This window comes from Carassius auratus, chromosome 47 (genome assembly GCF_003368295.1).
Source record: "Carassius auratus strain Wakin chromosome 47, ASM336829v1, whole genome shotgun sequence".
NCBI lineage: Eukaryota > Metazoa > Chordata > Actinopteri > Cypriniformes > Cyprinidae > Carassius > Carassius auratus.
The window spans coordinates 4,721,451-4,734,328 of record NC_039289.1 but is presented as its reverse complement, the minus strand read 5'-3'; the positions used below and the strand labels follow the sequence as shown (position 1 = coordinate 4,734,328).

The 12,878-nt window shown below is 38.4% G+C and overlaps 1 protein-coding gene across 6 annotated transcripts in view; it reads left to right on the top strand.

The window, feature by feature from the left end:
- The window catches only part of patj (PATJ crumbs cell polarity complex component), a 95,299-nt gene that overhangs the window by 79,700 nt on the left and 2,721 nt on the right, over positions 1 to 12,878 (top strand). For 4 of the 6 annotated variants that reach the window (XM_026235830.1, XM_026235829.1, XM_026235828.1 and 1 more), the window contains 15 exons: positions 1,313 to 1,465; positions 2,038 to 2,124; positions 2,304 to 2,372; positions 2,641 to 2,767; positions 3,065 to 3,171; positions 5,126 to 5,209; positions 5,676 to 5,869; positions 6,644 to 6,791; positions 8,021 to 8,107; positions 8,414 to 8,537; positions 8,996 to 9,033; positions 9,124 to 9,246; positions 9,435 to 9,539; positions 11,953 to 12,056; positions 12,240 to 12,363. In XM_026235830.1, coding sequence (XP_026091615.1) covers positions 1,313 to 1,465; positions 2,038 to 2,124; positions 2,304 to 2,372; positions 2,641 to 2,767; positions 3,065 to 3,171; positions 5,126 to 5,209; positions 5,676 to 5,869; positions 6,644 to 6,791; positions 8,021 to 8,107; positions 8,414 to 8,537; positions 8,996 to 9,033; positions 9,124 to 9,246; positions 9,435 to 9,539; positions 11,953 to 12,056; positions 12,240 to 12,363 — 1,674 coding nt within the window. The remainder of the gene's footprint in view (positions 1 to 1,312; positions 1,466 to 2,037; positions 2,125 to 2,303; positions 2,373 to 2,640; positions 2,768 to 3,064; positions 3,172 to 5,125; positions 5,210 to 5,675; positions 5,870 to 6,643; positions 6,792 to 8,020; positions 8,108 to 8,413; positions 8,538 to 8,995; positions 9,034 to 9,123; positions 9,247 to 9,434; positions 9,540 to 11,952; positions 12,057 to 12,239; positions 12,364 to 12,878) is intronic. The other 2 variants (XM_026235831.1, XM_026235832.1) reach the window with 2 other exon arrangements.

Below are 12,878 nucleotides of genomic sequence, written 5' to 3'. Positions count from 1 at the left end.
TTTTGTCCTAAAAACTCAAGTGACCACCAAAATCATGCTCCACATAACACACACATTAAATACGGGCAGAATTTTCACTTTTAGGACACAATAGTGTAAAAATATTTAAAAATCTATTTTAATTCAATTAACAAATGTATAAATTGTTATTTAAAAACATTAAGGGCCCTATAATACACCCAGCACAATGTGACGCAAGGCGCAGCGCAAGTGTGTTGGCTAGTTTCAGTCCGGCGCCGTTCACATTTTCTCGACCAGTGCCACGTCGTTTAATTAGCAAATGCATTTGCGCTCATTTTTGCGCCCATGGACGTGCTGGTCTAAAAAGAGGTGTGTTGAGGCGCATTGCTGGTGCATTGCTATTTTAAGGAACTGAAAATAGACTGCGCCATAGACCAACTCAAACCTGGTCTAAAGTCTGGCGCAAGGTTTTTTCTTTGTTTATTAATTATATATGTATGTACTGAGTGGGGCGCGGCCGAGAGCCGTGAGTGGAGGAGATCGGAAGGATACAAAAACGGAGCAACGTCAGTGAAGGACAAGAGAGGACCAGGCCTGGGTTTTATTTTGTGTTTTGTTTTTGTTTGTGCACGGCAGTCGTCTGCGAGTCGCGCTGTTTTGTGTTTATTTTATTATTAAAGCTTCATTTTGATTGTCCGCCGGTTCCCGCCTCCTTCCCGTGATTATGAAGTTTGTAAAACGTTACGATGTCATAATGGATAGTCATTACATGTATCAGAATTAGGCTATTTGCTCGCACAGGAAAAAGCCCCGTTTCATCTTGGAGATGTGTTTTGCGCTTGCCAAATTCTGCCGTGTAAATAGCAAATCCGTCATGGCACGAGCGCAACTGGCTCTTAAAGGGATTGGAATATGAGACTCTGATTGGTTTATTGCATGTTTCGCCCAAAAAACACCCATTACTCATTAATAGAATAGGGTCAACATGTTTAGACCATGCGCCCCAGTGCGCAAACCGTTTTTCCGTTGCTAAAATAGCAAAAGTGGATTTGGACATGCCCTGAGTGCATCTGAACCGTGCGCTTTACACTTTGCGTTTAGATCGTTAAAATAGGGCCCTAAATGTTATATTTTAAAATAAATTATATTAAATGTAATAATTATTATATTATAGTAATATTTATATGATAATATATTATGTATTTATCCTTCATTTATTTATTTGTTTACTTAATCATTTAAATAATTGATTGCGTAAATTGCCTGTTAGTAGAGATTAGAGATTACGCCTCCTCATGCACTGCTGAAATGTAGAATTGGAAGAGTTGAACTGTTGTTTCTGATGCTTCAGAATACGGCAGCGGCTCCGGCTCCGGCTCTGGCTCTGGCTCTGGCTCTGGCTCCGGCTCCGGCTCCGGCTCCGGCTCCGGCTCCAGCAGAGAAGCCACAGCCGCCCCAGAGCCTCCCTCTGAGCAGAAGCTCACCCGAGCCGCCACTAATCAAGGTGAGTCCTCGCCAAATCAACACCCTCCTGCTTGTATGATGGGTCAGCCACCATCAATTGCTAATTTGTATTAACTTTGGTTGATTTTTTTAACTTACATTTTGTATAGAACTAATTATACAAATACTTATAATTATATGTAAATTTCATGTAGAGTCCAAAACATTTATTTAGTAAGATTTATTTTAGTCTGCCATGCTTGTAAGCCTGACTTTTCGACAGATATGATGCAAGAATGCAGCAACCAATGCCATTGTGATGAAAACAATAATGACTCTTGACTCAACGTTTTACGAGTCCGTCCCATCTCCCCTCGCTTTCATCCCCTCTTTGTCAGCCTGAGCTCAGACCAGCTGTTTCTGCCCTAAATGTGGATTTGTTTCGGTAAACAAACAGTTGAAAACGCCTCGGGGGCGCTTGACTCTAAACATCAGCGCATTGTCATCGGCTGCCTCTAGCTTAACTCTGTCCTAGATGGAGGCAGCGAATGCAGTTTTGACCTAGTTGAGGCTCAGCTGGGAGTATCTAGGCCTTGTGCTTTATTTTACCTGTTTGTCTGACTCCTCATACAGGATCAACCCAGCTTGGTGCCGAGCGTGAGCTCCGCGCAGACAGATCAGGTGCACAAGACCTTCAGAGATGCAGAGTCAACCTTAAAGGTGAGGTACACAAGTGATTTATTCTATCGCTAGTAATGTATTTCCATATTTGCCTCTTTACTCATGAATCAAAAAGTGTCCTGAATATTAGTCATTTTTTTGATTACGCCATTAAATTTTGGTTGTGTAGCCTCATATTCTGAGCGACAGAACTAATTAAGGTCTATTAATCATCTCAGAAGCTGAAATCTTCAGATAAAATATTGGAGTCTCCAAGTGAACAGTCACCCAAGCCTCTTGTGGAGCAGGTGTGTTTGTTCATTAAAGTGTAAAACAAAACTCAGTTTGCAACACATTTAACTTCCTTAGTCATCATTAATGCATTCATTTTTGAGTTCCTCTTGACTTGAGTTGCATGCAAATTGGATGAGATATTTGGATGAGATCTAAATAGCTGCCAAAACACAGACGCTCTGCCTGGACAAAACATGGCAGTCATTAGTAAACAGTCTCACCTCTGTGTCTGTCTTCTGTCTGTGTTCCTGCGGACTCGTCCTTCTCCTGGATTATCCCCAGATCACCAGTCTTCCCAAAATCCAGAGGAATTCCACCACACCCTCAGCAGGTTCTGTGGAGGTCACGTCCCCTGGATCATCCGTGCCAGAGTCCGGCACCAGCCCTGACTTCGAGTACTGCAGCAAAGGTGCAACACACTCAGTGCCGTGAATTGTGTTGAAAGCACTTTACATTGTTACTCTAATCGTCGTGTTTATGGACTTTTTTTTCTCGCTGCAATCTGTAGGTTTTTTTTGTTTTTGTTTTGTTTGGGTTTTTTTTGCTCTACAATCTGTTTCACCTAAATGCATGTTTAAACGAGACTGAAATGAAAACAACACAGGCCTGGCGTGTGGATTTGCCTCTGCCTCTTTGAACACTGACAGTTTTAGTTTATAAAAACACCGAACATGAAGGACTTTATCTCTCTGTGTGTGTGTTTCAGACCCTGCTGCATGTCCCATAGTTCCAGGACAAGAGACGGTTATTGAGATTTCTAAAGGCCGGTCTGGACTGGGTCTCAGTATAGTTGGTGGCAAAGATACCCAGCTGGTATGATACAAGATTTAAATGTGTGTGTGTGTGTGTGTGTGTGTGTGTATACGCGCTTTTTTTGTTATATTTTTTTGTTGTTTGTTTTTCATATAATTTTTCTGTATTGTTTTTTGATTTATTTGTCTTTTTGTTTTGTTTTTTCTGTTTTGGGTTTTATCTTTTGTATTTGTTTTAATATTGCTATATTTTTGGGGGAGTTGTATTTTCTCTATTTTATTCATTATTTTTTGCTTTTTTTTTTGTCTTGTCTTTCATTTGTTTTCCGTTTTTTGCTATTTTTCTGCTTTATTTGTTTTTTGTCTGTTAGTTTTGTCCTGTGTATTTGCATTTTTTTTCTGTTTAGTTTTAGTTAACCACTGAAAACAAATCTTTAATAAATAAATGACCTCTGTTTTCAGTTTGTTAGCAAACAGGCTGAAATCACGTACAGCACCTTTGATTGAAACGCATGCATCAAAAGATCGTTTTAATTAGAGTTTTGGTCAATAACACATTTATTGTTGTTGATTGATTATTTTTCACGAGATTTGGTAGCGTACACACCCAGGATGCTTTCTTATGTTCAAAAAAAGCTAGATAAAAGGACAGGGTTCATTCTTTCCAGTGGGCCGCAGGGCTGAATCAGAATAGGCAGGTCACAGCGGGAGCTTTTTGTCTGCCCTGACTTTCTCTGCTGGGCTGCAGAGACAAACATCGCCTCAGGTTTTTATCAGTGTACTGCCACCTTGCCATCATAATTCTGCAACACCACGGCTCTGTGGGCTAGTTTAGCTGTTAAAGGCTTCCATGAGTCAACAAAACCAACCCTTGGGCTCCACAGGTTTTCAACAGAAAAAAAAGTGTCTGTGTCTGTGTTTTTATATAAAAGGATCTTAAAGGTGACGGGGAGCAGATATTGCACACCCTCATGTTGCTCCAAATCACTACAACTTACTTTCTTCTGTTGAACACAAAAATAGATATTTTGGATTGTTCTTTTCCATTCTGTTACAAAAAATTGTGGCTAAAGCTTTCAGGCTTCAATAAAGTATGCAAATAAAGTATCAAAGAAGTGATCTGTATGACACATGCACTATATTAATCTTGCTATACATCAGCTTTTTGCGAGAAACAGACTGACCATTTTTATCATCAAAGTTATTATTCAGTGATAATCTTATACTCCAGTGAGCTCTTAACCGACTTGAGAACCTGATCAGTTCATTTCATAAACACATCATTCAGTTTTTGTGAACTGGGAGATTTATTAAAAAGATCTGACTCAAAAGAATGATTGATTCAAAAAATAGAAAATGGCAAGATTTTTAGTGCATAATGAGCAATGTTGATATTAACTAACATTGAACCTTTTAAAAAGTTTTCAGTAATTAAAATAGAGCTGACATAAAATAAAATATAAATATTACATAAAAAACTTTTTAGAGAATGTTGCCTTTGAAACTGTATAAAATATAAGTCAAAGTAATAAAGCACAAAAAATTACTGAAGTGTTAAAATGACTGAAAATAAAATTTAAAAATAAATATTGTTAAAATTAGAAAACAGAAATGTATAAAAAACAATGACAAGCACTGACAAAATTGACTAAAATATTAAATATTTTTCAATTATTATTAATAATTCAAAAGTACTGTTATAGTATGTAAATAATTCTACTTAATTTCCTATAACTTTTAACTTTTTTTTTTTCTTTGGTAGGACTTTTAAAATCTGGCTAAAGAGTCACTTTTGTGTTACTTTTGTCTCATTTATAAAGCTTTGAATCTTTTATTTCAAGTTTCATTGTATTTTTTCTGTTTCACATGAATTTGAAACGACGTATGGTGAGTAAATGGTGACAAAATTAAAATTTTTAGGTGAGCTATGCTTTAAGAAAGATGTGATCGCAATTTGTAGTTCATTTATTTTTTGCCATGTTCCTCCTGTTCACACCCATTTCTCATCTTTTCAGGATGCTATAGTGATTCATGAAGTGTACGAGGAGGGGGCGGCGGCGCGGGACGGTCGACTCTGGGCCGGAGATCAGATTCTTGAGGTTTGTTTGATGTGTGTGTGTGTTTGTGTGTGTATGTGTGTGTGTGTGTGAGAGAGAGAGAGAGAGTGTGTGTTGCAAGGTTATAGAGCGGGATGCCTTAAGCAAAATGGAAATTTGATGTTGGTTTGAGGCTCACAATTATTGTAAATAATAGGAACAGAGAAATTCTGACTCTGAGCGTTTACAATCATTAGATCTAAGCAGTGCTTCTCTGTTTTTGATTTAGATGATAGCTCCATCTTCTGGACATAGAGTAGCGTGAGCATTAGCTGTATTTATTCATATTATGAATTCGTTTTATTTTTAGATTTTCTTTTTTTGTATTTTGTGTCATTTATAATTATTATTATCATATTATTCTATTTGTGGTTATTTTTTTAATAGTAATTCTGTATAGGTTTAATTTAGCATAATGGTTTTGTCTGTTAATGTGTCTGGTAACTGGGTCCTCTGGCGCCCCCTGCAGGTGAATGGTGTGGATCTGCGCAGTGTGGCTCACGAAGACGCAATAGCTGCTCTACGGCAAACACCGGCCAAAGTACGGTTGACAGTTTTGCGTGATGAGGCGCAATACAGGGACGAGGAGAACCTCGACATGTTCCGCATTGAACTTCAGAAGAGAACCGGACGCGGGCTGGGTCTGAGCATTGTTGGGAAGAGGTCAGTGAAAATTTGTCTTTCTTATGAGGAGAAATATGCAAAATATGCACAATACAATAATAAGCATTTAAAGAATATTTTTTAAAAAGCACAATACAAGATCATTTTAAAATAGTATCTTAATAAAATGCACATTACAGTAAATATTAATAAAATGCAGTATAGTAATTTAGAAAAAAATTTATGAACTGCACAGTACAATAATAATTAAATGTGCAATATAGTATTTTTTAAATAAATAAAACACTGCATAAAAGTATAATTGTTTTAAAATACTATAAAATTCACAGTATAATATTTTTAAATAATGTATTTATTCTTACATTTAAATGTATTTAGCAGACACTTTTATTCAAAGCAACTTAAGTTTTAAAAGTGCACAGTACAGTTAGTTATCCAAAGGGACTTATCAATAAAATGCACAGTACAATAATCATTTTGAAATAAAATGATAGAACGAAATGCACCAAACACTCATTTAAAAAAAGATCAAATGTACAATACAATAGCAATCATTAAAAAAACAGACAAAAAATTATAAAAACTAAAATAATATTATACTAATTTTGAAATTAAATAATAATACATTCTGCTCAATACTATCATCATTTTTAAATAAAACCATAAAATAAAATTCACAATATAATAATAATTTTTAAAAAAACATGCATTATTGAAGAATAAAAAATACATAAAAATGAACTACACAATAAAATAGTTGTTTTGGTTGTACACAAAAATGACGTATGTTTCCTACATTTCCTCTCTCTTCAGGAATGGTAAAGGTGTGTTTATCTCCGATGTGGTGAAGGGCGGAGCGGCAGATCTGGATGGCAGACTGATGCAGGGCGACCAGATCCTGTCTGTGGATGGAGAGGACATGAGACAGGCCTCACAGGAGACCGTCGCCGCCATTCTCAAGGTGAGCTCCACCTGAATCCTAAAACTCAAGCCCAGTTTACAACACAAGAGCGGATTGATTTGCAGTGACAGTTGCGGGATGCTGCCACTAGGTGTCGCTGTTTGATTGAGTATTTAGTGGCTTTTGAGGTCTGCGGTGTTTATAAACAATTTCGTATTTCTTGTTTAAATGTGTTGTTTTGTCTACAATCACAGTCATGAATTCAAAAAGATTTTATCAGAAATATTCCACAAAGTTTATTCCTATGAAAAAGAGCGAATAGAGGTGTTACGTAGGAACGCATAATTTATTTCAAGTGACAAAAACACTGAATTTCATGTCTTATGGTGTCTACCCTGACCATTATATATTAAATATTATGCAAATTAAAAAAGGGCTATTATTGATAGAAATATGTCAGCATGAAGGTTGTAATTTATCATTTAAACAATGCCATGAGATCAGTTTATTGCAGTGTTTGCTAAGCATCAACAATTATCATAAGTGTGCTCAAAATTGATAATAAACAATATCCAGCCCAACCCTTCTGTAAGCTTTAAGACGTTAAAATTCAAGTAGCATCCAATACTTTGACACAAGGCCCTTTGACATGTTTCACATTAGCTTTTACAGACACTTGCTGTTACAGCATTACCTCCATGATTATTTTTCTCCTAAAATTAATAACTTATTGAATTGAGTAATAACATTGTGTTACAGATTTTATTACTAAAAGCTCATATATTTATACGTTATACAGTCGTGGCCAAAAATATCAGCCCCCGTGATATCATATGTATATGTGTGTTTATATATGCATATAAATGTAATATACTATTATATATTATACATATTACAATACACATTATATAGTGCAAATGAATTGAAAATTGTCAATTCATGGCGCTCTCTGCAGCTTTTTGGGGGTCATGTGAAAAAGGTCTTAATGATACTGTTCTGAACAGGGCGAAAAGAGGCTTCAGTGTTGTGCCAGTTGGTGGAATTGTGGGAAATGAATTGAATGAGGTTGCATTGAGCCCGTATTGTTTGGCTGTACCCTCCCTGTGGAGTTCAGCTCAATGGGGTTGGCTCTCTGGACGAGAGCGAGGATGTGTTATAGCATCAGGTCTTTGCATGAGTGTAAAGCTTCTCGAAAGTATGTGAAAGTGTATTTGAGAGGAAGTGAGTAAGAAGACACAGTCCACAGTGCCAAACCTGTGTGTGCGTCAACGTGTGCTGTGATCCTGCAGTGCGCCAGGGGCAAGGTGCTGTTGGAGCTGGGCCGACTGAAGGCTGCCTCCTGGATCTCTTCCAGACGCACCTCCCAGGGAAGTCAGGTGTGTAGCCTGTGCCCCGCACCTCATTGGGCTTCCCTGCCACGTCTTTAAAACTCGAAGTCCAGCATGCTGAGCTCTAACCCAATCAATAGTGCATGTTAGGGGACGGGCAAACCAGCGGCGTACTGCTGTGGGCATCTGTGTGTGCTACTCATCCATATTGCAAGAGAAAACAAAGGGAGTGTGTGTGTTTACTTGTCCGTATGTACTCATTTGTCACTAACTGAGACGTATGCATGTGTGATGGCATGGGTATGTTGTATATATGTGTAGGATAGCACCTTGAGCTAACTCTTTCTACTTTAGATGAGCCACTTGAGCGGCAACAGCAGCACCCCAACCCCCACGGCCCCTGCTGTGGCCCCGCCCCCTTCTCAAACCCTCAACAATAACAGCCAAAACATCACCGAGCCCAACAGCATAAGCACAGGTACTTCTCGCACCACATCAGCACTTAAGTAGCAGGAAACGGCCATAAAACAGACTTAAAACAACACATTTCTTATCTGTCGACAGCTAGCGGCAATGTTTAGAAAGCGCAAACAGTGTGCTTATGATTGTTGTTTTGAATGCAAATTTAAGTTTGAATAAAGTTGCGGTCACATTTGCTGTTGTTCGTCAAATTTTCTCGCCAGAAATCTAGACGTTTCATTAGGAATTCACACTTTTGGGAATTCCGTGTTCAGGGTGAAATATTTCCCAAAGCAGAATTGGCGAAATGCGAATTTGCCATGTTGACCATCAGCAACCTTGTTAGCTGTCCTTGAAGGGAAACTCCACCCCAAAATAAAAATGTTGTTATTGATCACTTACCCTCATGTCGTTCCAAACCCATAAAAGCTTAGTTCGTCAAACGAAATGCTGGTGACTGACTTTTTATCCCTTCAGGGACAGAGCCAGGCGTTCGCACAGTGGAGATCATACGGGTAAGACCATTTGCCTCTGAAACACCTCAGTGGTTTGACGATAATGCTGAGTAGTTACAGTTTTATTGCACCCTTGTCTCACTCTTTTAGGGTCCCACCGATGCTTTGGGTGTGAGTATAGCGGGTGGTAAGGGCAGTCCGCTGGGCGACATCCCCATTTTCATCGCCATGATCCAGGCCAACGGTGTGGCTGCCAGGACACATCGCCTCAAAGTACAGCATCCTTGGCTTTACAGTTCCTTTCTTTTGCTAATTTTCCTCTTCTGTCCTGTGTAAATCAAGCAGAGAGTTATTGATTAAGCATCATACAGTGGTTTGGGTGTGAAGGGCATTGCTGGGGATTGGGTTTGTATCAGTTTGACTTAATTTCAAGCAATTTTACTTTAATGTACCTCTCTTAGGTAGGTGACAGGATTGTGAGCATCAACTCTCAGTCTCTGGATGGCTTGACTCATGGGGATGTCGTAAATATGTTGAAGAATGCGTATGGCACCATCGTCCTCCAGGTACACATTTAACTCAATAACGCTCTTTGTTCATTAAATTCACCTGTTTTCGGATGTTTACTATTTGCAGCAGCATAGTTCATGATGTAGCAACCAATTTCTGGATAAAGGCCTTTTAACACCAAGGACGGTTACTGTAATGATAAATATTTCTAAGATAAACTATATCAATAGCGGTTCAAAGAAACAATATTGTTGTAATTATTTAAGTTACCATTAAAGTTATCTTTATAGTTGTCGTTCTTGATGTTAAACGTGCCTTAAGAATCTTTGGGCCAAAACATACTTTCGCAAGTACACAAATAAAAAAATGGCTGTTCTGACAAAAGCATGGTCCGTTGTTTGTACATAAAGTGCATTCTTGCAATATTATTGTGTAACTTATTTTAATTTACTTGCTCGGCAAGATTTTCTTCAAATTATTGTTTTGACGTGACAGCAATTGTCCTCATAGAGAAAGCTTACTGTAGCTACAGTGCCCCCTTGTGTTATGTTTTAAATTCTTCGCAACATAGTAATGTGAAACCTAGCTTTATAAGCTAGACGTGTCTGCGTTTACGTGCTGGCGTAGAGTACTTTGCTTCTTCTTCTTCTGCTAAACAGTTTTGGATGAACTAGTTTAACGAAGTAGCAAGGCTGCGAAGAATGCAACCTACAATACAAATTAGCTACAGCGTTCTCACTCGCTGGCTAGCTATTGAGGAAACTCACAGGTAATGCGATTTGAAGACAGTGTGCTTGTTAACAGGATCACACCAGATCACCAGGGGGGTTTCGGTGTGGTGCACGAAACCCCCCATGGTTACGCCGAAAGTTTTTTTTTTTTAGGAATCGTTTGGTGGGTTTCTTCTTAATCGCAAGAAATTTCACGTAACCCACTGCTAGTTTGATATTGCACCCTAAGTTTGAATGTGGAGTTTTTATATGTTAGCATTTATTGGTAGATATCAGAAACGAAGGTTACCATATTAAGTATACTATGGTACATTTTTGTAAGTGGTGTTTTTGCATGTAGCTGCGGTTTCAATGATGTGTGTATACACGCTTGTATTGTGTGCTGTTATTGCTATGCAGAGCCGGCATGTGTGTATATGTTTTGTACGGTTATCAGTGTGTGTTAGCAGAGACGGTGTATCGAAGGACAGTGTGCTGTGTATATGTGTGAGCGCGTGTTTGTTTGGACTCATGGTGGTGTGTGTGTGTGAGTGGTTGGTGCTGTGTCACTGGGCTGTTATCAGCTGTGTGCAGCTGTGCGGCAGTTGCACACGGGTTGCCAGATAATCCCAGTCCTTTATGCAAATGTGCCGTTATCTGCGCTGTTCCAGGAGGAATGCACAGGGCTTTTAAACAGGGGAGCCCAGCCTGCAAAGCCCTGATTACAGCAGCTCAGAGAGCAATTATTGTTTAGCTCTCTCTCTCTCTCTCTCTCTCTCTCTCTCTCCCTTATTCAATCCCTCTTCACTCGTTTGAGAGAGAGCTTACTTTCTTTCTCTGTCTCTCTCTCTCTCTCTCTCACACTTTCTGGCTGCTATGTGTTTAATTGTACATATGTAATGCCATATGCTCTTACTCATGTCACAGAAATCAGATAATTTGATATTGTTTTTTCATTCTGCCTGTGATGATGTGCATTTTATTTTAGAAGTTTAGTTGTTATTGTTATTAGTTGTTAATAATATTGTTTAGTTGTTAATAACTATTGTTATTTTTTGTTTTGTTTTTAATTACTAAAAACTTACTCTTTACATTTTTATTGGTCTGTTTTTCTGTTACTACTTTCTTTTTTCTCATTATTTTTTAACTCTTCTTTTTTCTTTTTATCATTGTCTTTATTTCTATTTATTTATTCAGCCTCTTTCTTTTTCTTTCCTCTATTTATATTCTATTCTCACTTTCTTTTTTCGGTCTTTTTTTCTCTTTTATCAGTCTCTTTCTTTCCGTCTTTCAGTAGGTGTAGGTAAAGATAGTGAGTGTTATGACTTGGAAGTGTTTCACTGTTGTTGTTGACTCATTCATTAATTAGCTTTTGTTTATTGTGTATTTCACTTTTAATTGCCTTGCTGTTAATTAAATATGCAAATTAATATGCCACTGCCCTCATAGCCAGCCCAGAGTTTATAGAAGAGGAAAGTTTAAATGAAACATGGCAGACAAAGGCATTTTTGATTCTGGTGAGGTTTGATGAACAGCGGCTGAGCGATTGGTCATCAAGAAGAACATTAAAGCATTGTTAGGATGCATTTCAGTGCCAAACACACACACACACACACACACACAAAACACAGCAGTTTACTGTTATCTACAGGCATACAGTTCTTTATTTTACAACATACATCTAAATGGGAAAATAACACTCTTTCAAGACTTAATCTTTCAAGTTTAATGTTTGACGGTGTCCTTCTGTTATTGACAGGTGGTTGCTGACACCAACATCAGTGCTATAGCCAATCAGGTGGAGAGTCTGTCCAGTAGCTCCGCCCCAAGCACCAATCCAGAGGTCCGGCCGGTGGAACCAGAGTGAGTGACATCACTGTGGCAACAAAACCGTTTGAGTGTCCTGTTTGACCTTAAACATTCCGTTACAGTGTTCTCAGGAGATCATATGTGATTTTGTTCTGTGTGTGTGTGTGTGTGTGTGTGTGTGTGTGTGTGTGTGTGTGTGTGTGTGTGTGTGTGTGTGTGTGTGTGTGATATTGACAGGACGCCCAAGCCAAAGACCATCACTCTGGAGAAGGGCTCAGATGGGCTGGGCTTCAGCATCGTGGGTGGCTTTGGGAGTCCACATGGAGATCTTCCTATCTACGTCAAAACTGTGTTCAGCAAGGTAATTCCTGTAGGATCACATTTGCAGATTCAATTAAACTAAACACCATTTGGCTGCATTTACACTGGCACAACAAAATCCGATTTTTGCTCATATTTGACACCGATCAGAATTTGTTGCACACGTGTAAACGAAAAAATCCTTTTACGGCCTATAAACTGAGCCACTTCCAAATGTGGTTTTAAATCAGATACATATCTGATATCTGGACAAACACAACACACATATATGAAGGCTGTTTTAAAATATTACATAAAATAACAGTAAATAGCACAAGCATAACACTGATATGTAGTTACTCTTAAATGAATGTAACTTTTTTATAACAGGCTGTTAAAATCAAAACATTTCAGCCACTTATTTATTATTTGTTTACATGTTCAGAACCCTGAATATAACACCTGTATAATATGAAAAGGTGGATGTGTAAAACAGTAATGTATATTTCTAGCATGTTGCTGCGCGCAGACTGTACGGCTCTGTTCATGCCCTGGCCCCCAGGTGGCAGCATAGAG